Source organism: Amphiura filiformis, chromosome 10 (assembly GCF_039555335.1).
Source record: "Amphiura filiformis chromosome 10, Afil_fr2py, whole genome shotgun sequence".
In the NCBI taxonomy this organism is placed as follows: domain Eukaryota; kingdom Metazoa; phylum Echinodermata; class Ophiuroidea; order Amphilepidida; family Amphiuridae; genus Amphiura; species Amphiura filiformis.
Window position 1 is genome coordinate 43,859,437 of NC_092637.1, and position 26,149 is coordinate 43,885,585.

Here is a 26,149-nt window from a genome sequence, read left to right on the forward strand (position 1 = left end):
AATGCGGGGCAACACATTCAAAAACAGTGTAAACACATATGGTAATTAATCCTGTTACATCACTACTTCTACGCCAAATAACAGAGAACATGAATTAACCCCCGAGCTGTATCTATTGGCATTTCAGTACAAACTGACTTCCGGTAGAGAAACCTGGATCTACGTATTGATTTGTACACAAACGTTTTCGAGCAACAGAAGTAGCGCCATTGTAGAGAACAATAAAATGCAATTTTTCAATATGTTACTTCTTAGGGTTTTCAATCACCGTTTGTTAAATTATCATGAGATACACAGTGGTGAACATAATTGGTGCCTTAATTCTTTTGCTGTCTGTATAATGGACAATAATCAAATTTCAGTATATAAATGGTTAATTGTTTAGGACTACTATTGATAAATCGTTTGTTTGTAAAATTTGACTATACAGGTGGGTCATTGTGGTTTCTAATAACACTATGGCAAAGTCCAAAAATTAAACTTTCATTTTGTGAATGAATCCCTTTTTGGAGGTTATGAATGGGTCATTATATTTGTACAATTTGCTACTACATAGATTTGCGTCTAATTGTTCACCCACTGACGGCACACCTGTAGTGTAGCGTACCCCGTTTTGGATCATCAAGTCCTTCCCCCCTCCCCGCAATGAAGTTTACAAACAAGACAAGTGGCTACTCTACTAAGACACCATTAATCTGATATTACTTAGGGTTGTCATTGTTTTGTTATATAACACTAATACCCAGGCCAAGTAAGCAAAGTAATGTAATCAATCCAACACATATTATCCAAATCAAATTAAATCGAACTAAACCAATAAAATCTGTTCATTGAAGTAAAAAAACGCTGATTGTCTTTATACAAAAAACAAAATTACTTCACATGTGATTTGTGCCGTCTTACCAACGTGATCACTGATCGGAATCAATAAAACTTATTTTTTTTTCGATATTTTCAATTGTGCTATTTTATATACGACGTATGTTAAGATGTTTTAGTAGTAATATTCTCATGAACATTTCATTCCTTCGTTTCTTGTTTTAAACCCAACATTTCCATTGCTCTTATCGACATCTTCTGGCGAGAGAACTGCAAAATAAAAATAGCGTGATATCATTTCACTCATTAGTGCACATTGATGTGTCCAAAAAGAAAACCAAAGGCGTACAGACATGTGCGGGTTGAAGTTGCCGCCTGGCTCCAAATACAACATTGACCAAAACTTGTAATGTGCATCTTCCTTTTGTCTGGTTTTAGGCCACCTTTGTCCTTATTTTAGCACATTTTTGTATTAAAATTGCACATTTCGGCCGCATTTGTGCCGGTAAAATCTTGTTAAGTTTAGTAACGGGTAAACCGAACGATTTAAGCAGAAAATATAAAGCAAAATATCACTGGATAACATAAAGGTCATACCTTGCCTATTTCAGTAGCTGGAAACTCATTCACAAACACAATATACTTCGGAACCAAAAGTGTGAAAACCTAATGTTAAGAAATAATTAGTAATGATTAGTACCCATCAGTTTATGGATGAGTCTGACACATCATGATTCACTGAACATGAGATCTAAATAATTATTTTGTAGATTAATTGCCTTAAAATGTCTTAAACAATACATTATAGACATTTCAAGAGTTTCCAATGTTGATCCAAATTGATGTGTACCAATCATTTTGATACAGCTTGGAATAATTGTCGGAATTGTCGGAATCAATCAAATAATCTGACTTACTTACTATTGTACTCAGTCATTTAATAATTTGATAATTTGGGGTCATGGTAGGAGCTTCCGGACCAATAATTCACGCTGCCCTACAGGAAACCCATAGAGGAGCGACTAACCACCGCCCAACCATACCAGGTATGGCCCTTGCCGTTGAGAGACCACATCGTCAATACGGGAGTGCGATATTTGTGAAAGAAGGTGTTTTGATTGAAGACACTATGATGTCTGATGACCACGATATTGAAATCCTCACCGTTAAGCTCAGTAATGTAATAATATCATCATCAGTCTATAAACCACCAGCAGAAGACTTCAAGTTCCCTGTCTTCACTTCTAACACTGACACCAAGCCACGTATCTTCATCGGCGATTTCAAAAGCCAAAGCACTCAATGGGGCTACAAAGAAACCAACAACGATGGAGCTGCAGTTAAAGAATGAATAGATAAACACCAGCTGAGCCTTTTCATGATTCCAAACTTCCTCCTTAGTTCCATAGTGCCCGTTGGAAGAGAGGATACAACCCTGATCTAGCTCTTGTCACCAACAACATCTTTGACATGTGCGAAAAGATTGCACTTGATCCAGTTTCCCAAACACAACACCGGTCAATTGATATCCACGTAACACCGTAATCTTACCATACATAGTGCCTTTTCAGGCAACTATGACACCTTTGCCCGAATAGTTTCGAAGACTGCTCGTAGACATATACCAAGAGGCTGCAGGGTGGAATACATACCAGACCTTTCCAAGGAATGTGCAGAAGAATACCAAAAGTATGTAACCATGTTTGAAGCTGACCTCTTTGCCGAGGAAACAACAGCAAAGGGTGAGACAGTTTTGTAATCCATCTTCCATGAGATGGCATACCCTCATAGAGTCAACAAACATGACCCGTAACAGCAAGAAAGCATGGTTGACCATACGCAAACTTCAAGGTGACCCTACAGCAGTCCCACCGCAGCCCAAAGCCAAACCCAACCAGGTTGCCCACCAACTGCTCCTGAATGGAAGAAGTGGCAAAAAACATAAGAAGACCAAATTATACAGTGGAGACCCCGGTTTCACCAAACCATAGTAAATGCAGGAGCTGGAAGTAGGAATTACCAAACTCCAACCAGGGATAGCAATTGGCCTTGACAACATCGCAACTGAGCAGTTGAAGAACTATGGTCCAGAGGCGAAGACATGGTTCCTACAGCTCTACAACACATGCTGCTGCAGCCACAGACTCCCTAAGATCTGGAAGAAGTCTCATATTATCGGTCTGCTGAAGCCAGGAAAGATCCATCCATCCCGAAGAGTTATCGACCAATATCGCTTCTCAGCCATACCTACAAGCTATTCGAACGCCTCCTGCTCAACAGATTGGCACCTGTTGTAGATGAGCAACTTCCGTCCTAGCAAGTCACCAACAAGCCAAGAGCTTAACCTTACCCAGCACATCGAGGATGAATTTGAGGAAGGATTGGTAACCGGAGTTGTTTTCGTCGACCTGTCAGCAGCTTAAGATACCGTCAATCATGCCTCTTCAGCAAAATCCTGGAGCAAACCAAAGATAACCACCTGAAAGAGCTCATCGAATGCATGCTTGACAACAGGGTGTTCTTTGTTCAGCTTGGAGACAAGACGAGCCAGTGACTCAGGAACGGACTACCCCAAGGCAGTGTTCTCGCAACTCTCCTGTTCAATATATACACCAATGATCAACCGAGAAGTGAAGACACACAACGCTTCACCAAGCGATATTGGCATCAGTGCACAACACACCGACTTCACTGCTGTGGAACAGAGACTCACCAAAGCCCTGGATGAGCTCACGCCATACTATGAGGAAAATTACCTCCATGCCAACCCATCCAAGACACAGGTGTGTGCTTTCCACCTCCGCAACCGTGAAGTTAAACGTCAACTGAAGGTGACCTGGTCTGGGAGTCACTCTCGACCGCACACTCTCATACAAGACCCACATTGATAAGACAAGGAGCAAAGTCTGTTCACGAAACAACATTTTGAACAAGCTCACTGGATCCAGATGGGGAGCTCGGCCAGACACTCTCATATCAACAGCCTTGGCCTTATGCTACTCTAGTGCTGAACATGCCTGCCCAGTGTTGGGAAGATCAACTTATGCCAAGAAGGTGGACCCAGCACTCAACTGGATCTCCGATCTCCGATCAACACCAACGGAGAGTCTCTACACATTAGCTGCTATAGCCCCTCCAGATGTACGTCGACAAGTGACCAGCATGCAAGAGCGTGAGCGTCAGACCACTGATATGAACCACTCCATGTTCAACCAGACTGTTGCACCCAAACGCCTTAGATCCAGAGGAAGCTTCCTAAGCAAAGTTCATCCTCTTGGGACAGTCTCCAAGGAAGCGGAAAGACTCACCCTGTGGAAAGATAGATCTCCCAATTCACCAGCTATGGGACTGCAACCCAGTGAGCAGCTACCACCTGGAGCTGATTCCACGTAGCCTGAGTGGCGGTGCCTCAACAGACTAAGATCAGGGGTCGGAAGATGTAAGGTCACTTTGCAGAAATGGGGTACCAGAAGGGCAAACACTACCTGTGAGTGTGAAACTGTTCCACATACTATGGAACACCTGCTGGTCTGTCCACATATGCGGCAACACTGCACACATGAGGACCACCTGAATTTAAGGATTCTGCTCGTCACTGCGTAAGCCATTGGCTCGGGCGCATTTAACCCTGCGCTTGGACACTCTAAGAAGAAGAATTTAATAAGGTGCTGGAACATTGCGATCTATAAACGTTGAAATAAACACAAATTGTGAGACTAATATGAATGTATTTTAATCTTGGTCAATTGAATAACACATATTTTTAATGCCTTCTTGATAATTTACCAACGTTTCATTTTCCGATCAGAAGATTGTATCAGTAATAAGATCTAGCAGCTGTACCTTCTCTTGCAACACTTCCACTGTCATCCCCAGAGTGTTCTTCGATATGTTCACGGATCAGAACAGTATGTGGATGAGAGCGGGCGTGTTGCCGGAGGAGGTACAACTGCTAAATCGGCGCTTTACTGGGAATTCTTCCAATCGGAAGATAAACCGTAAAAAGTAAATAAATTATTGGACTTTACCCAATAGTATTAATAAATATTTTATGAATTATCAGATAAAACCATAATGCTTGTTATTCTCTTGTTTTCATGTGTAAACTATTATTGTTTTGTTAATTAAATATTTGGCCCACCTCCAATTCTCCAAAAGCAAAATCGTAACGTCATGTTTGCAAATATTTTAATATGGACAATTTACGCACAACCTAAAAATTGAATACACACCTTGCCTTTGCAAAATTCGATAACTTCTTCTGTTGTGAGAGTGGTTTCATTTCGCAATCTATACGTATACAACAACAACAGCAACAAGAAGAAGAAGAAGAAGAAGAAGAAATAATAAATAAAAATAAGAATAAGAATAAGAAGTAAAAACAATTAAAACGAAGGGACCAATGGTTAAACCAAAGTTAACACTAAAATATTCGATTTAGTACTCCCATCAGATCTATTTAATATGATAACGAGGTATATTTGTATAACTCGTTGCTTTGTCTCCGCACTCTGCCTGGCAATTATTAAACGTTATTTCCAAACAACAGATTGGATCCATTCTGTATATCAGCGTACCTGATACAAGCACACACTTCTTCTCCAGCAATATCGCCCGGAACACCAACAACCTAGCAGGAAAAGTAATAATTATAGTATTTTATCTCATCGGTTTTTCTTGACAATTAGGCAAACAATCTATACCAAAACAAAACAAAACAAGTCAAAAAACGGGGATCAAATCACACATAGAATAAAAATTATCTGAAGAAAGATGTACAATAAAATTTCTTGAATGGAAACCATTTAAAATTAAAGGTGCTGCTAAAGACTAACTCTATCCTATATTTCATCTTAACACTCTCTAGGTTCATAAGATCGCATCAATTAATGTGTTTCGTAATTCTTAAAGTAAATATAATAATGAGGAACTCCCTTTCTGTTACTTGTCCAATTTAACCATCTTCATTTTTGACAATACCTATAGGTGCTGTCAAGAAGAGTGATGAATTTACTGTCCCGCATTACATGTTATTTTGAACCACCATTTAATTCAGGCTACTTGATAATGCACAAGGGGTTTTAAAAAGAAAGTGGAACGGTCTCTTCAATATTATTTACTAGTAAGATGAGCGTCCATTGTCTTACCATTGTGTCTTCTATGCTCTGATGCTGGTTGAGAATACGTTCTAACTCAAGCGGTGCCAAGTTGACAGCGTTCTTAGTTATCAAATCCTAATATAGTGTACAGATATATACATGTTATTAAAATTTGGATTTTTACCTTTCCAACCACAAAATTGACATCCAATTCTTCGTCTTCATATTAGTCTACAGGACTCTTAGTGTTCAGCATTTTCTTTTCTTGATATCTTTAGTTCCATTCAGTATTTTACCTGTTCCTCAAATGGATTGTTTACAAATTTATCATACAGGTAAGGGTAATATATGACACAGATGGATATTATGCGTTAAGTGCGGGGTGATTGGGGAATGGCGAACTCAAAAATAGCGCAAATAAGTGCTGACAAGTTGAGCGCTCCGTGTACGCTCAGGTGGGCGATATCGCCAGGTCTTTATGCTGTACCGGCGTCACCTGAATTCAAGTACGCTTTGAGGCCGTAAATGTTTACAGCTGGTAACAGGTGTCATGCTCACGGCTGGAAGTATTTTTGGCCATAATAGATTGCGAAGAGACGCTCACTGCAAACGCCATACGGGTTACGTATATTACGACATTGTCCGGTAGAACGTCATAGTCCAGATTAGCGATATTTGAGTTTTGCGGGTTCATTGGAAAATGAGTAGGCCTATTGTTCACACGTGTATGCTAAACACATCAACAAAAACAAGTCCCCCTCCCAATATTTCGTCATACCATTGTAAGATTTCGGTTTTTTTTTCAATAAAACTAACTTTGAAATAATTATATGACTGTTTACTAAATGTTGTGTGAAAATAAAAGATGTCTATGACTTCAGGGCTGAATGAGCCCATATTGAAGACAAGAACTGCCCCTTTCAAAAGTCACAAAGTAGGCCTATGCTTGTCACTAATGCAAAACCCATGTGGACTGTGGTTGAGTGCAGTTTAAAATCCTTTTGAACATTCTTGATGCAGAGCTCAGCACAGTGAGTGGTAAGATGGTCAGTCTCATACATTGTCCCAATACACCTTGTAGTTAACAAGTATAGGCCTATACTTTGTGACTTTTGGAACGGGCAATGTTTGTCTTTAATTTGAGCTCATTGAGCCATGAAGTCATTGACATCTTTCATTTTCACACAACACTTAGCAAAGAGTCATGTAATTATTTCTCAGTTAGTTTTATTGGTTCAAAGTTTTATTCTACGACGTTATGACGTAATTTTGAGAGGGGACTTATTTCTTTTGATGTGTTTATTTGTCTAAATAAACTAAACAGAGTTTGGTGTTGGATGCCTCGGAAGTCGCCATGGTGTATATTATTAGAACAACAAGAGACAAACTTCATTATCATATAAATAGTACAATGTTTACTTATTAAAGCAAAATGAAAATTGATAATTTAACATGCCTAGCTCGATTACTACCCACCAAACATAAATATATTACAGAAAACGGGAAATGTCGGTTAAAGGGTATGTGAGGGTCAAGGGTATATAAAAGGTTTTAATAACATTCAAAAAACCTTTTGTTCAGAACTTGCTGCAAAACATTCTAACATAATAGACTTAAGTACACACAATGTTTGGCAAATGATATTTTACTATAGCATTTCGAATTTTGGTTTAAAATGTTGTATTATTTTTTTTAGTATAACACGTTTTAAAAAAGAGTTTTCATGATTTTTATATAAACCGATATTGATATGTTATAAAAATGTTAAAACTAAAACCAAAATCATTTGCATTATCATGTTTTAAAAACATTTTGGTGTTTGCTGAATAATATCCATAAGCAAACACTTTGACAGCTGTTTAATGCAACGAAATAGCAATGGCGAAAAAATGACGTTGCACGAACTGCTGTCACCCGTCCAAAACAGACAAGACAACTCTACCGCATTATGTCGTAAGACGTCACGATCTTGCCTAAAACGCCTGCCCGTTCGAATTCGCGTAAAAAAAAATCGAAACTTCTTCTTGTCTATACTAGGTCAAATTGTAATTCCCAAAATGGATTATATTACATGTCGGACTCTACTTGTTCTATTTGGATACTTTTATTCGTTTCATAACACGACAAACATAACATTTTTCTGCTTTTTATAATGCGTTTTATTTTTTGTTTTGTTTTGTTTTTTCATTTTTTCATTTTGGAACGTCATTTTTTGCTAGCAACCGCAACGTAATCGCCTTACGGTAATTCCACGATTAACCAATTCACAATAGATTTCACCCTCTAGAGGGCACACTAACCTATTTTCGACTAATGTAGCTTGCCGTTGGCGTTCCCGTATCACGTTTCGCGTAAATTTCGCAATCTCTCTAATAATGAAAGATATTACAGCATTTTGAGCTAAAAGGTTGGTAGAATACACTAGAGGGACTTTATAATGAGGACTCACAGGGCTTAAAGTTTCATAGAAACCAATCGCTCGTCGCGCTGCGATGGAGTATAAATTCAGCTGAATTGTACCTTTATTCTGCCACATATCTTTACGAATCCTCTGTGGTCCATTACTGCAACATCTCTGAAAAACAAACGAAGAACTTAGTTAGGCATAACACCTTCCGTTCCGGAGATATCGTATATTTTCCGTTTGGGAAATCCCAGGGAAATTCTGGTAATCTTAATTTAAAATGAATATATGGTCAATTCCAGCCAAAGCGGGCCAAAATTCTCTCTGGTGGCCATTTTGAAAATGTTTTCCTTTTCAATTCTAGACTTATCAAATGAGACGATCATGTCTAGTGAATCATCAGGTGGAAGTGCCATCGGATTGAAAAATAACTTTTCTTGCTAGACCAAATAAAGTGTTCAATGCGCATATGCATGTTACCCACGAATTCAAGCATTTTTCACCGGTTGTACGCCATAAAATTTCACTTTCTTTAATATCTTTCAATATTTTATGTGTGACTCATATACATTAGAAATCGGTGAAGACTTTGAACGTAAAATAGAATTTTATTACATATATCTACAAAGAAATATTTTTGTTATTACAAATTTTAAGAAAGAACCAGGTGTACAGTTAAGATTGTGTCAATTCTTCGAACTCTTTCCAAAGTGCCTGTCATTTAACATGAATGTATTATTTCGAAAGATTAGAATAAATGCTTCATATAAATATAAAGTTAGATTTTGTATCTCGTCGCAGGATGAGGATCTCGGATGGATTCGTGGGTAACAGCGTCTGGAAAATAGCAATTCCTATTAATTTTTTTTAATAAAAATAAAAAATACTTTTCCGTATGTCAATAATTCAGGCTGCAATGGCACTAAAATGAATTTTAATCAAAATACAGACTACATGGAATATTTAGAATGGATCATCATGGCATTTTGGGTATAAAAATTTTGAGAATAATGAAGTTGTCAAATTCAAATAGACAGAGCAAACAGTTTTATATTATTATTTTAGTAAAATCATTCCATATTTTCATGCAGCAATATTCTATTAACTCGTGTTTGACAGTTCCTATGAACTAAAACACTATCAATACATTGTTAACTATAATTTAAGTAGGGATTCGTGGGTAACCAAAATGTTCGTGGGTAACACATATTTGAAGGTATGTATTGGTAAGCGGCAAAATAGAAAATATTACAGAAGGTTGGAAACCACCATGCGGTTATTCCTCCATTGTGTTTCAATGATTCCCGTTTCTCTAACCAATAAAAAAAAAAAAAAAAATGGTAATTTAGGATAATCAATCAAAACTTCATGATGCAGCTTCAGTATACCTTCAAGAGGACGCTATTAAACAGGACTGTTTTGGAACCTATTTCGCATGTTTTCAAAATGTTAAGATGCATAAGAAACATATAATTTACGAGTAAATCCTTGGATTCGTGGGTAACGCCGAATTCGTGGGTAAAGCTATAAGTGCTATAGTACCGTTTGGGGTTTGCGTTTCTTAGGTGTATAAACTGTAAGTACTGTCAAAATTATAGCATGCCCATGGCTTGAATATGTGCTGATTTAAACTTAAAATAAACAATCTCCTTATTTTTCAAGGTTAGCATCTATTCGGGATTCGGGGGTAACAAAAGTTTAAACCGTCGTAGATTCTTTTTTTAAAGCGGTGAACGTATTTTTACGATTTACAATTTTAAGCGCTTGTCAAACTAAATTCAGTGTCCAAAGTCATTAAATGTTAATTTAAGTTATGGCAATTATATTTGCTGGACTCGTGGGTAACAGTTGATACGTGGGTAACGTCAAATTTGATTTTATGGAATTTTATGGGTAAAACGTATTTGCATAAAATAATCACTTGGACCTCAGAATTATAGAAAGAAACTTCGTTTCATGATATAGTCATTTATGGCATATTCACTTAACATTTTTCAGAACGATCATTTTATTTTTGATACGCGGGTAACAAAATTATTAGCCAAATTGACTTAATGGCCTCTAGAGTCCACAAACATTGGTGGAATTCAATCGTTTTACATATGATGAGAGATCATGCAAACGTCTTTATAACGGTAATAATTTCATTTTGATTGAAGGACATTCAATGACATATATGGTGCTTTATCTTTGAATTCGTGGGTAACGCCAATTCATTTAAGCTATCATAACTTGTCCCCTGGTATGACTTGCTAGTAAAGGCCTATATGCACAAAGAGAGCACATTGGACGTGACATGATATGCTCCATCAATAACGTGATTTCCTTTATTAATGACATTTTAAAGTGGAAAGTTAACATAGAGAGAATTTTGTCCGCTTTCGCTGGAATTGACCATATATATAGTTTTGTTTGAATTACAATTGATGTATAATAACTACGCAAAATAATGTAGCAACAATTTTGTACGTTTGCTAAATAATCGGGGAATTGTCCTGCGCATTTTGACACCTCAATCACTAGCCTACGACACTCCTGAGAAAAGATATGAATGTTTAAGCAGGGGGATGACACTCTATTCACGTGGTTTCTTTTCCAACGCTAAAAGATTACGAATTTTGGTGGTTTGTAAATGAAAAGTGTCCGCACTATCGATTGATTACGTAACTGTTATGAATAATTTATTAGTTTTTCAATGCAATCGCCTCGACCCATTAATACATATTATCTGTATTTATCAAAGTACTTGGAATAGCAATCTGGTGAGTTCACTGAACTACGCCCAAATACTGATGGAGTTTTAATGGCGCTAATCCTCTCCATACACAGATGAACAAATACAATAGGAGAAGGTCAACACATATGACCTCCTATATGACATGTTATATGAGATGTACAACAACCTGAATATCATAAAGATCAGTGTTCGTTTATGCATATGAACTGCATATTTACAATACTAAATATTACTCGTTATATATTATGTCAAATATTGGTATTATGACAACACGGTATATACATTGTATATAAAACGACTAATAGATCCTACTATCATGGCGTCAGGTCATTGGTTCATCATATCCCGTATGTTTCTTAAAATTCATTCATATTTGAGACAAATTTCTGTGCCCATTTTATAGGCGTACAGGTGGATCCGGTTTTTTTTTTTTTTTCATTTCTTTTTTGATGAAAGAATTAAGGTTTTCCACTGCACGGAGGCCACTATGTGATACTAATTTAATGCTATTTGTAAATGAATGCGGATTCCCGGTTGTTGTTTTTCCACAGTGTGACAACTGTCCACCCATCCAGACAACATCATCACATAATAAAACGTCTGTATTTTTACGATGAGTAAATATTAAACTGAACTTTGCCTTGGAACATTGTGTAAGACGGTGTAAGATTTTGTGGGCGCCCTCAACATTATTATCCTCTTTGTATCCGTAAATGACATGGCATAGACTGTGTGAATTCTATGAAGACTAGGGGCCTACTTATACATGGGGTCATATCCATGGACACAAGTAACGATAATTGACAACACGATACGCGACTGTATTTAGGGAGGCTAACCACTAATAATTAATAATGCCGGGTAGGGCCTACTCCTGGGCGACTCGTGTGGGCAAGGACGCTTAGGACGGTGACCAAATGAGTCTCAAATTTCACCGGGAGGGGCACTCAAGTATGATAATGTAGGCCTATACGCATGTGTGGCCAACTTTTGTAAACACCCCCCTAAAACGAGTTTTACCCTACCAGCAAATTTAGGATCAATAGGCCTAAGCTAACTTAATACACTAAGGGAAGTTTTGGATGAGAAAACGGACATTTTGATGAGAAACGGCCAAAATGGTGAGAATTTAAATTTTCTCATTCTTTTGGATGAGAAACTTCCTGGTATGTGTGTCAATCATTATTGTCTTATTAAAATCCGGGACTTTGGTTGACCTGTGCTAGACTCCAGCACATGTTAATGACGCAAAGACAGTTGTGGTAACACCATGGTCGCAGACCTGCAAAAAAGCTCAAAAACAGATAGTAATGAAACCAGTTTTTATTTTCCTTGCTCTGGCGAGTTCACAGAGAAGGTGTTTCTAGTACAATGCAGCGTCGGACTCTAGCTGAGAGCGTAGCCTGAGTCCAAACGGACTCCAAGAAGGGCTCTCCATACACAAATGAACAAACACAAAGGAAAGTAGTCTCCTCCGTGACCAGCTTGATTTCGATGGAGCGAAACCAAATTGGCTGCAGAGGAGACGGGTAATTTTGCCATGCAAATGAGGTGAGTGCCCTCTCAAGAATAACTACTCTCTGGTTTAAGTACCAAGAGGTCGACAAATAAAAATGGCAAAGAAGCCTATTCAATGGTTTTAGAGCTGATTCACTGATCCAAGACGATTTCATTATTCCCGCCCACGATGATTAAACCTTTGATGTCAAATTTGGTATCAACCTTCAAAAAAGTGTATAAAAAATTATTATATAAATTATTTTGCCATAAACTCATCGATTCTGATTAATCGGGGATGGAACTAGTTGATGGTACTTAATAAACTCCTCAACAAAAGTTTGGAAAGTTTTTTCAAACATCTGTATCTCAAATTATTTGTAACATATTCAAATCGTGTTGCATATCAATGGATAGCTAAAATACTCCCCTTTACAATGACACCCCTTTTGAAACAACATTTTTCACGGATGAGTACACGCCTTGTAAATCAGGCGGCGGATGACATGATCGAGCCGGCAACTCGTGAAACCGCCCGGCCGTATGGCATTTTCCATATACTCGGTTAGTTTTGTGGGGTTCATTATCGAACCCCAACGGTTTTAGCTTGTATTTATATTATTTATCAACATAGGCCTATTTGTTTGTGATATTTCAAGCGTTTAAAAATTTCAAAATAATCCCATTCAAATACACGGTTGACGATGAAAATTTACTGAATTTAGGGAATGCACGTCATACACCACCTGTTGTAAATGTAGTGGGGTCTCAAACAGAATTTGCCAAATTGCCCATTAAATGACAGATATGGAAAGAAAATGAAATTTTTCATAATTCAAGTAAAGAACAAGGAAAAAATGAAGGTCATCATGTGAACAATTTTACTGTCAAGAGTAAGGAAATTCTTCATCCAATCTCAGATGCTTGTTCCTGCCACAGTAGGATTGGTACCATCGGTTTTTCAGCTACGTACTTCATCTTCATCTTCATTAGATACAGTGCATCCCTCAGAATTGACTATTGCTGCACCTTGAATATTAACATGGCAAGGCGAACAAAAGTTCTAGTGATGCACGTGAAGAATGTTTATTATATATAGTGCTTCGTGCGAGTAAAAATAGCATCAACAATTATGGAAGCTGGATGTTAGCGAGTCCGTGCCGAAATGCTTCTACGGACGGAGCTGCCACGAGGGATGGAGGAAGATCATTCTATAGCTTGATGGTATATGCAAAGAACGAGTACTGGAAAGCCAAAACTCACGCGGTTGGATAAACTTATGACCGTGGCCTCTAAGTATAGTGAATCCAGAACCGTTTGGCGACATTTGGGTACAAATGTGTGAATCTATTTGGCATATTGAAGCTAAACTGGTGACATAATGTACAAAAATGGAATAAATGCGCTTTTGGGGGGTTTTAGGTTAAAATGACCAAATATGAGGTTAATTAATAACTCTCAGAAGTACGCCTACTTTACCCGACACCTGCCCGCCCCCTCCGCTAGGGTACGCCACTGGGGCTTGCTTTTTGTGGGACACCCGTTTGCATTCGGTATCATACCATACCCTGTATGTGCCCATCCATTGTCATCCTTGAATTCTCTAGTCTTTTCTGGCTCACCCAAGTAATACAACAACAAAGAATAGCTCCGAACAAGCAGCTCTCCTTGTGCATTCACTGGAACAACCCTGCCTTCATCGTTAACGATTTTCACCTATATGACAGGATAAAGGACAATTAATCTTGGATATCTTTTAAACCAATGGACTAACACTCATTCATGTCCTCGTATAGTGAGAATCAATGAAAGCAAATGTTTTGCAAATGCATTGCGCGCAGTGGTTTCATTTTTCTTACGAATTGATGCAGTTCTATTAATTTGCATTGATAATATTTTAGTGACGATTTTGTTATAAAAATAGCAAAAAATTATGGAATATGTTGTTCGCGTGTGAAATAACTTAATAAATGCGTATCACTTGTTGCTTGAGAAATTGTGCAAAGTAATACAATTATTCTGAAATGTTGATGTGTCTATTGCACTCTCTCCCCGCGGAGATCATGCATTAGACGTCTTAGTACAATTTCACAACCAACAATTGATACACATAAATATTTATCTGTATTAATAATATCATGTATATTATCAGATATATTTGGGCTTTCATTTTATATAAAAGTTCACAACTGAATTGTGAACCCCCACCCCAGAGTAAAATTGGAAAATGGCACGGTAACAGTGGGCTAAAACAGTGAAAATGATACGTCACTCAGCATGTAAAATACTTACATCCCTCCCCATAAAAAAGGGATTTTTACAATAACCACACTTCCATTCCATCAACGTGATAACTTCAGATGATTAAATCCCGAGATGAAATGTGATCATCCTTTAAAAAACTAAGCTATAAGTGAGGTCCATATTTACTTCTGTTCCACCAACTGGATAGACACAATCCTCATTTTTGGCGTCTTGTGGATCTAATGGATGGCTTAACATAACTTCCAGAGTTTCGGTCATACCGTACGTACCCTGTCGGAAAAGAAAGAAACGAAATCGTGATTGCTTCTTCCATATGTTTTTCTTCCGAAGGAAGATTTCTTTAAAATTGATACTACCCTCCTGAACAGTATCTTAAAATATGCCTAACATGTTTAAAAGTTTAGAAACATGAGACTCAAGTTTAGAGAAGAGATTGGACGAAATATACCTTTGTCGCTTGATCACCAATTCACACTATGACGGCAGATAACCAAACAAAGGTGACGAACGTGAAAATCACAAAATGTTGGCGGCAAAGCGACGGCAAAGGATGAAAAGCAAGATTCGCTGACGAGTGGGAATGACCTTCAGTGACAACACGACGGCAAGGGACGAAAGGCTGCGGCAGGAAATGGAGACTAGCGACCAAAATCGGACATTGTCTGGGCGGCGAGTGACGATGTCTCGACGGAGCCCGACAACAAGCAACGAGGTAGGACGGCTGGCAGTGCATTTGTAAGCGCTCTTTTTAAAGTCATAGTTCATTGAATTTACAACCGTATGACAAAACAGGCGAAAATAGTAACTTTTTGCACAAGATTTGCAATTTAAAGCGCCAGGTAAAAATCTGGAAAATATCAAGTTTAGACTGTGCTTGGCAACATCATGATCTTCTTCTTTCGTGTCCTTACATCAAACTGTTCTTATCCACTGAGAAACACACTTTTGTGCCCGTTGAGAAAATTGCGCCAGATCGTCTGTCGTCACAGGATCTTCCAAAAGCGGGCATTCCAGCAGACACGGTTGTTTGACGGGATCATTTATTAGTTTTTCAAACTAAACATCCTGTATAACCAAATTTTGGGCTTAAACAGCTAAAAGTGATACCGTGCTAATGTATACGGATGCTTTTGAGTCGTTCTCAACTTTAATTTCCCCTCTTTTACAAATTTATTCACTTTTATAGTGTTTTTGAAAGCTTTTTCGATATAAAATGTATGTATTAATGCCAAAATTGGTGGCGCTATTTAGTTACTGGAAATTACCCTTACAAGCTCTTAATACAAATAATTCCTTTTATTGTTTGATGAAATATGTTTATAAAATATCCTTGTTGCTTGTTTCACCTATTCCAGCTGTTTTAATGACGGTATTATTCACCTAACCCTTGCAAATAAAGAAATATGATTTAGGATAAATAGCGCCATCTATAGTTTGCATTTAGTTAATAATGAAGCCAATTCTATATACATCAAACAGCCGTGCAGATGCTGCATCGTCTGTGGCTCTTGTCCACAATCACACATGGTCGGGCCACTGATGTATCCCCATTTGTGAAGGGTATCCTTGCAACGCCCAACACCGGTTCGGAGGCGGTTAAGGCATCTCCAGTTTGCCCAGACTTCGTTTGCTCCTGGAGGTAGTGATTCTGTGGGTTGAATCCCCATCTCAGTGGTGACTGCTTCAGATGAAAGCCTTTCTTTCCACATCTGGGTGCGTGCCTCTGATGATGTTGTTTGCAGAGGGAGGGTGCTTGTGATGAAGCTTTTCCTTGACTTCAACCGTCTAGTTGGTGGTGTGTGGTTGAAGAGGGGGTGTCTTACGTCCGTGGTCTGTTTACGGCGTTCCTCTTTACATCATGATGACAGATGGTGAAGTGTTTGAATACTAAAGTACATTTTGTGGTCACATAATAGATTGGTATAAAGGCCATGAAAGGACAGGAAATGGGTTCCAAAACACAATAAAGATGAGGATGTTCAAAAGTTATTTTATAATCCTGTAAATTTATAAATTATTGCAAAAGAAAACTGGAGATGAGGGCAAATCAAAAATCATGAGCTAAATACTACACACAGAAATGATTGATGTAGCCAGTGTCAAGGGTTAGCAACTTTGTGGTGAATCAGCTAGTCATTGTAACTATATAAACCAGGCCCACATTCCATTTGGGGCGCACAACGATCTGGCGCTTTAAATAGAACTAACCATTGCTCATTCTAGTGACTCTAGTATATGGACAATATAAGTGTGCTTTTTCATTTAATTACATAAAATTTGAAAAATATTGTAAGGAACACTTGAGGTTTGGTTTTGACTTTTAAAACCTACATTTTGGTCAAAAAATGTGCTTGGTAGTTTTCAACAGATTTTCCACATTCGCCTTGCTATAATATTGAATTGTGTTATCTGTTGACCTAGTGACTAAAAGTGTTTTTAGGGAGAAGTGTTAGCTTTCGTTTGATATAAAATAAAATCCGATTGGAAGAAGGAAACACTTGAGGTTTCGACAAAAAACAACTAAAGAGGCCCATTTTTTTTAGCTAGAAGCTTAATTCACAGATCCTACATTGTTATGCACTCAACCGTGTAGTGTAATCAAAGACTCTTGGGACGAAAATGTGTGTTCAGGTGTATCGAGGTGGAAACTGGGCTCATGATGGTTTATAAAAGAATCGTTTTTTCGCAGAACACCGTTGCAATGCCACAGGTACTCGCAAACGACCCGCCATCAACAGTCAACATCCGTCACCCTCCGGACAAAATTCACAGGCCATTGTCGCACCAAGATCGATAAAAATCCGTTACTTGCCACAAGGATTCGAGATGTGACGTCACTTGCCGTAATTTTTTTTTTCGTCAATGGTTGTTGACAACGACTACCAACGAAATTGTGACGACCTCAAAACGACTAAAGACGGCCTCGCACGGTATGGAAACGTCATAGAAATGCGGGTTGCGGTCTCCAACAAAATCTGAACGGAATCACAACTACTTCTTTTGCCGTTACAACATTTTCAACACGTTGAATATTTGCCGACGGATACGACGGATAACTTCGGCCGTCTGTGGTCGCTAGCGGATTCGTCAGCGACAACCAACGGCAACACACAATGATTGACGGCAAATTCCAAACTGCAATTCGCAGCTTAACGTAGTTTGCCGTTCACCCCTATTCTTCATAGTGTGAGCTAGCTTTATTGATTTTGTCGTCGTCTTCTTCTTGATGTCGCATTCAGCGTCCGTGATCATTTATAAACAGACTCAAAAATATTCATTAGACGTATGATTGTTGGCAGTGTTATTTGATGTGAAAATGAGCAATATATACCTAAAAATATAATTAAGCGAAATAAGTACAGCATGAGCTTTGATAATGGGCGCAGTTATATGTAGTGTTCAGGATATAGTGCAATTTAAGTTTTTAGAATGATACGTTACACAGTGTCATCGCCCCGATATCTTCATGGCAGAAATCGCCATGGTTGGTTGAATCCACAGCCACGCATGGTTATTTTGTTCCGACCTGTTTAAGGTTATACAATGGATTTTACAATGCGAAAAATATCGGGTTTTTTGTGCAAAAGTAGCTTCAATTTGGAATGAAAATCAAATGGTAGAGTAATCGAAAGGCCGTTGAGAAATAATGTTGGTAGTTAGATGTCAAAATTAACGTTCTACAATCAAGATATCGGTAATGTAACAAAACAGTGTTTTCTCATGCAAGATTCTCGAAAATGTTCCCCCAAAACGGGCTTTTAAAATTTTATCGGTACTGTATTTGGTTCTTCCCCATGGCAACATTATTTCTAGTTCAATACAAAAAAGAAGAAAACAATCACTCGGCGTGGTTTTATACGGGGCGAACATTTGGGGAAAAAAACGTCATGGAACGCGTTTTTGATCTTGTAAACATGGTGCGTAAAAAGGCTTTAAACGAAGAATTTTCAAATTTATTCTAAAAATTTGTATAAACACACACACAAAAGTTAAGCTACATCCAATGCACCAACATTTCACTCGCTGCGATATTTGATTACTGAGAAAACTCTGTTTTAGACAACAAATTTGTACGTCTTTTATACGTTGTTTATACGTTTCTTTGTGTAACCTTAATATTTATGAGACGCATAATGGGCCGTGCGACTAAGGCTATTGACAATAGCCTGGTGACTGACCTATGTAGATGTCAGTGAGTATGGTATACGCCATGACGTCATCTGCTTTTAGACTGCCTCCACTAGTGGCCTACGCTGTGCTGTAGTTTTTTGTCAGTTTTTGAGCTCAATACGCACGGTTCTTTCTCAATACGCAAGCTAAGTAAAGGTAAAGGAGACGATCCTGTATAAACAGTGATCGAAGTGCCCATCTCTCTTTCATTGGCGATTGGGCCAGACTCCTTCATGCAATGTTGCTATAGAGGGATCGCTGCACCTCCTCCACAGCGAGTCTGTTACCTTCCCAGCATTTAAGAATGCCGGTACCCATTTATACACCTGGGTGAAGAGAAGTAATCGAGATAAAGTGCCTTGCTTAAGGGCACAACACGATGGCGTCGCCGGGGCTCGAACCCGCAACATTCCGATTATGAGTCGGAGCCCGTTCCGCTCGGCCACAGCAAGCTAACGACTATCATATTCTTTCAACACATAATCAGGTGCAAGCCTTAAAATTGGCTTCTTTAGAAAATTACGGCAAATATTTATCATTTTCTAACCCGGTATCCAAAGATTTATCAGCACAAACATGTGTATCGATCCCGGGTATTGATTTTAGTGTCTCTGCTGTATATTGTAATTATTTACCAAGCGATGTCTGTGTGCGTTATATGTTTGATTTTGTTGCTTTGTGCTAATAGTGAATTTACGTGTGAAAATAGCCGAATCGATGTTCATGATCAGTGCATGCTCATGAACCCCGTATGGGCCATAACCTGGTGAATGTGTATTAATTCCTTATAGTATTTGGATAATTGCTTACCGTAATTACTTTTCGTGCCTGATACAACAATTATAATTATACTGAATCATAAGTAAATCTACATAAATTCAAACTTCGCATACACTTCGAGTCGTGACTTTGCACTAAAATTAAGTATGCCAGCCATGTCAGCCTCAGTCTGTGACTTACATTTCTCTTTGCTATCTGCTCGACCCTTTGCCGTAACTTACGAGGGATAACACTTCCTGTACTGTTTACTGGAAAATAGAAAACACGATCAAATAAGTTGTCAATTGACAAATATAAATTCGAGATTCACGTGGTTTAGTAATGTGAAAGCTATGCCATGTACCGCAGCATGACTAATTTGTACCCACTTCATGACTTATAATAGCCATATCCAAATTTGTATTTGTCAAAGCCTAAATTCATACAAGCTTTCTCAAAAGTTTTCATGTTGTGTTGTGACACAATAACAACTATGTCTGCAATGCATATTAAAACATGTAGGCCAATAATTTATTATGTAATCATGATAAAGATATAATAAAGCGGAAATTAATTAACTATAATAAAACGTGTATGCTCACAGAGCACGAAGACAGCCAAAAAGCTTCGGAAAATATCGAGAAATCGGAAACTTTATATCGATGTATCATATACCTACAAAAACAAACTATTAACCGTAAAAAAGAAGATAACTAGACATAGCTCTGACCTTTGACCCCAAAATATATGAAAACCTTATATACATTGGCTAATTTCAATGCATGTGTTATTTGTATGTTAATTTTGTGGCAGAAGGGGAATTTTGAAGGTTTTTCGTCTGTGCTGTTTTTCTTGGCTGATATGTTTTTTGAAGTTATACTGGAAGTGACCCCTTAATGTCCTTTGACCAAACATCTGTGTATACCCAGTAGACACAGTGTACAAGTGGCGACACTGTCCTACGTAATTTGTGGGAGAAGATGCAAGTGAAAGGTATTTCGTTTTATACCGGAAGTAACCCCATATAAATACCTTCAAACATTTTTATTAGCTAACAAAAACATAGGATAGTAATATTGTGTTCACACAAATTGTGGTAATATTTTATTCGGTGCCAAAGGTCATTGAGGGGTCACTTCCGGTGTAAAATGAAATATTTTCAAAAATTTTATTAGCTTAGAAAAGCATAGGACAGTAACGGCATGTTGATACACGAATTGTGGTTATACAGTGTATATGGTCGAATCCAACCAAAAGTGTCCACGGGCCAAAAATAAAAGTCCGTAATAAAAATGCCTCCACAATTTTTTTTCCTTTTGCCCATTGATTGATGACATATTGGCCTTATAGGAACCAAAAGTGCCATTACTAATCTTGAAAAATAAATCCAGGACGTATGATAGTAAATGTGATGTCAAAACCCAATGTTACCTACGAATACCATTAGGATGCTTTCACTATCGCAATACTAATCGACCTAAAACAAATGGAATATTCCCATTAACGTTTTTTTCGTGTAATGTAAACCACAGGGTGTCCGATAAATGCTAGCTCAACCAGAAAATATTTGTTTTTATTTTTATAACGCGATCATTATAATCTTAGTCAATGTATGCTAGTTTATTTTTGAAAATGAAGTTTAGGTAAGTTTCTGTATTTTATTTATCAATTTACACATTGTATAAGAACGAGTAGGATATATGTTTTCAAGAATATTAGGAATTATACGCATACACCTAATGCTTTATACAATGAAAAGGTGAAGAAACCCGGGTATTCGTAGGTAACATGAGCGATTTAACAATATCTATATTGAGTTTAGAGGTTTAAATTTTGCTATTATGGTAATGAATTAATAAAATGGTAGTTTTTAGATGTCTTTCAGATGGTACGTCCAAATGAATAAATGCTATTACCTTAGATCAAAAATTTTTGATGCTTTTAGCAAGATTTTGACCACTTCATTTTGATATACAAGTAGTTAATCAGCCATTTTACATAATAAATTATTGTTGAATGAATCCGTATATGGGTAATAATAGTGTCCTGGGGTACCGCTTAAAGTTTTTGACAATTAATTTCCATTGGTAGGGACACTTCATTACACATGTCATGTATTATGTTGTATTCGTAAGTAACATTTCGGTATTTGTAGGTAAGAATTAGACTTTTGGTTGATATCGCAATTTTATAAAGCACTTTGAATGTATTATTTTCTTTATGTGCGTTTATTGATACTTTAGACCCTATCATGTATTAATAATGTCGGTTCACAGCGGTTGAAAGAGGATTGAAGTAAGAAACAAAGGCACTAAAGTGACTTTAATTTGCTTAATTGCACACAAATTGCTTAAAACCGTTATTGCAGACTTGTGAAGTCCATCTTGGAGTCAGTTACGTCTTGTGGCCTTTCGTTTGAGGGCAACTACAATTAGCTTTATACCAGGGTCCATCACTGTGTTGTCTAGATCATGATACAATGAGAACAGTCGTTTTTTCCATGGTATTCGTAGGTAACCTTAGCGAAAACGTCAAAAGTTACCTTTGAATAAATCAATTTGGACACAAATTACTCAGAAACCAGAAGGTCGGTAAACATTTAAAATGAAGCACACATGACAGTTGACAAATCCAAGTATTTATCCCCTTCTACTCTTCTTCGAATCTGATTTTTCTTTCAAATGAGCAGACCGTCGTCTATTTCAGTACATATTTTTCAACAATTAAGCCGTATTCAGTTTTGTATGGTGGGCATGTATGTGAGTTAGCAACTTTCATTGACATATGATTTGATAGCAAACATACAGGCCTTCGTTATGTACCAATATGGGCATTGGCATGAATGGCGGTGTTTCACAATACTGTCATGATGTCAAATTGTATTCGTAAGTAACATTCGGTTACCAAAATTTACCTACGAATACTTGCTTTTATTGTTGACATCTCAGAAATATTTAAACGCAGGCTATTGAAACTTGGTAGAAATAAAGAGTGTATTACCCTACACCTATTGCTTAACTATTGTTTACTATTCTCTCAGTTTGTGGAAATGACACAGCTTTTAACATGTATTCGGAGGTAATGCATATTTTTTACCAAACCTACCTTTGTGCCATTTAGAATTTCTGGCAGCTAAACAAATTTATAAAGATGTCCGAATGCAATGCATTTCAGTATTGGACATATCAAAGCTTGTATAAATTGCGCATTTATTAGTGATTTCAATTTTTTAAAGATATATCTACTGCTATGAAAAATTGTATTCGTAGGTAATGCAAAAAAATACCACTCAAAAAATTATCACAAAAAATTCATAATTATGTACAAATATGTGAAAAATTGAACAGGCAATCTTTAAATACACACCTTTCAGGAAATCAATTTAGATTCAATCCAATGACTTCTTTTCATAACTGATTTTGATGTTTTTAAAAATACTTTAAGAAATATTTTGAAAAAATGGGTAAAAATAGCATGTTTTGGGGTCTCTGTGTCTACGTTTCTCACAGAAGGGGGTATTATTATATATGGCGCGAAGCGTATGATCAAGGCGAATAAACACAATACAAAAACGAATGCCAATTGATTAACACTTTTAAGTTATGGCCCTGAACATGCCGTGTACACTTTTGGTTGGATTCGACCATATATGGTATATTTTTGGGTCCAAGGTTATTAAGGGTCACTTCCTGTATAATACGAAATACCTTTTATTAATCATCTTCGTCCACAAATTACGTAGGACAGTGACGCCAATTGCACACATGCATTGTTATTTTACAGTGACTATGGGGTGTACACATATTTGGGGTCAAAGGTCATTAAGGAGTCACTTTCGGTATGAAACGAATTACCTTCAAGCACTTTTATTAGCTAAGAGAAACATAGGACAGTAATAGTGTGTTCACATACAAATTGTGGTATTATAAATTATTTGGTGCCAAATGTCATTAAGGGGTCACTTCCGGTGTAAAATTAAATATTTTCGCTAATCATTCGCTAAGTAAAACATATGAGAGTAACGGTATGTTCACACATGATTTGTAGTGTATGTGGTATTTTTTTATTTCGGGCCAAAGGTCATTAAGGGGTCACTTCCGGTATATAACGAAATACCTTTAAAATGCTTCTTCTTCCACACATTATGTAGGAGAGTGACGCCAATTGCACATATGCATTGTTATTATCCAGTGTGTACTAGCATGGGGTGTACATAGATTTGGGGTAAAAAGTCGTTAAGGGGTCACCGTAACCATACGTATGCTGTAATACAGAATATCGATCTCAGCACGGCATTTACCGTGCCAATACGACCGTATTGACACAATGTATTACGTGTACATATGTGTGTATCGGGTGGTGACGCACACGTGCATTGTTATTACCCAGTATCTATAAGGTGTACACATATTTGGGGTGAAAGGTCATTAAGGGGTCACTTCCGGTATAAAACGAAATACCTTCAAAAATATGTATTAGCTGAGGGAAACATGGGACAGTAACGGTGTGTTTACATATGAATTGTGGTTACCGAATTTATATGTGGTATTTTTTTATTTGGGGTCAAAAAGGTCATTAAAGGGTCACTTCAGGTATAAAAAGAAATACTTCAAACACAATTATCAGTCAAGAAAAACAGAGCACAGTGACGATACATTCACACATGAATTGAAGTTACTCAGTGTATACGTGGTATTTTTTTACTTGGGTAAAAGTCTTTAAGGGGTCACTTCCGGTCTGAGACGAAAAACTTTCAAAATGTCTCTTCTGCCACAAAAATATAGCAAAGTGATGCAATGTGCATATTTGCATTGACATTAGCCAGTATCTATGGGGTTTCATATATTTTGGGGTCAAAGGTCACAAAAGGGTCACAACACGACTGTATTTGTGGTCTTAGACCACAGCTATGTCTAGTTCTTACAAGACGGTTAGACGCCGTCTTGTCCTTTCTTTGTCGCGTTCTTCTTACCTAGCCGGGACACCGGCTAGGTCTTGTGATGCTATCGGATCTTTCTGCTTCTTTCTTTCTTCTGGCAACAAATTTCAAAATGCTTCTCCTCTTACATGTTACATCCTACAATGACGTCACTTGCACATATGCATTGTCTATAATCCAGTGTCTATAGGGTGTTCACAGATTTGGGGTCAAAGGTCATTAAGGGTTCATTTCCGGTATAAAACCAAATATCTTCAAAATGCTTTATCTTCCACAAATTACATGTGATGGTGGCATGCTTAGATCATGTGACTTGACTTTGGTCGGTGTCTATAGGGTGTTCACGGTCAGAATGCTAAAAATATTCAAAAAATCACTGTTTTTACAAATTACATAGCAGAGTGTTGTCATTAGCACACATGCATTGCTACTAACCAGGGTCTTTGGGGTGTCTACAGTTTCGGGGTCAAAGGTCTTTAAGGGGTCGCTTCCGGTCAAAACCAAAAATCATCAAATATGTTCATTTTTTTTTTATCTCAAAACGTAACCAGACCAGAGTGACATAAACTTCATATATGCATTAGTGTTACCCGATGTATGCACGGTATTTTTATTTTTTTGGTCAAAGGTTATTTGGACGTCATTTCCGGTTTTAAGCTAAATAACTTTTTATCTCCATAACTAAGCATAGTAGATTTTTTTATTTAAACTGTAACAATGTATTTTCGTGGTGTATATAAGGTTTTTTTTTTATATTGGGATCAAAGGTCATTAAAGAGGTCAAAAGGTCAAATTTGCAAACAAATGTTTAAAATTACGGAAAAGTAGCTGTATCTCAGCCTATGGAAGATGGATAAAGCCCCTACATGCTACAGTGATGCACCATTAATGGTGTGAGATGTCCACAATAGCCGGTCAAAGGTCAAACTTTAAGACTGGCATTTTCGGCCCCGGCTAGGTCCAGATCTGTAACCAGATCTAGTTCTTCTTTCTTTCTTCTGTCAACCACATTCGTGCCTATTATAGCTCAGTCTTGGGTTGACAGATTTTAATCAAACTTAGTCAGGATGATCGTTGACCTTGCCCGCTAATGTCATATGACTTTGAACCGCATGTGACCTTTGACCTAGATATAGGGGTCAAAAAGATGATTTTTATTCAAAATGTATCTTCTACAAACAACATGCGATGATGACACGGTTTAGTCACATGACTCGTCTATGGTCGGTGTATATAGGGTGTTCACGGATAAGGGGTTAAAGATCATTAAGGTGTCATTTCCGGTAAAAGTCTGAAAAATTTGTAAAAAATATTCAAAAAATCACTGTCTTTACAAATTACATAGCAGAGAGTCGCCATTATCACACATGCATTGCTACTAGCCAGGGTCTTTAGGGTGCCTACAGTTTTGGGGTCAAAGGTCATTAAGGGGTTACTTCCGGTCAAAAACAAAAATTATC

The 26,149-nt window shown here is 37.5% G+C and overlaps 1 protein-coding gene across 1 annotated transcript in view; it reads right to left on the reverse strand.

Annotated features, from left to right (window-relative positions):
• Positions 1-354: 354 nt before the first annotated feature.
• LOC140161914 (medium-chain acyl-CoA ligase ACSF2, mitochondrial-like) overlaps positions 355-26,149 on the reverse strand; it is an 83,166-nt gene continuing 57,371 nt past the window's right edge. The window contains exons 11-19 of the mRNA XM_072185209.1: positions 19,952-20,019; positions 14,987-15,091; positions 14,124-14,272; positions 8,439-8,493; positions 5,967-6,053; positions 5,397-5,449; positions 5,052-5,109; positions 1,417-1,485; positions 355-1,089 (exon numbers count right to left, since the gene is read on the reverse strand). Coding sequence (XP_072041310.1) covers positions 1,021-1,089; positions 1,417-1,485; positions 5,052-5,109; positions 5,397-5,449; positions 5,967-6,053; positions 8,439-8,493; positions 14,124-14,272; positions 14,987-15,091; positions 19,952-20,019 — 713 coding nt within the window. The 3' untranslated portion in view covers positions 355-1,020. The remainder of the gene's footprint in view (positions 1,090-1,416; positions 1,486-5,051; positions 5,110-5,396; positions 5,450-5,966; positions 6,054-8,438; positions 8,494-14,123; positions 14,273-14,986; positions 15,092-19,951; positions 20,020-26,149) is intronic.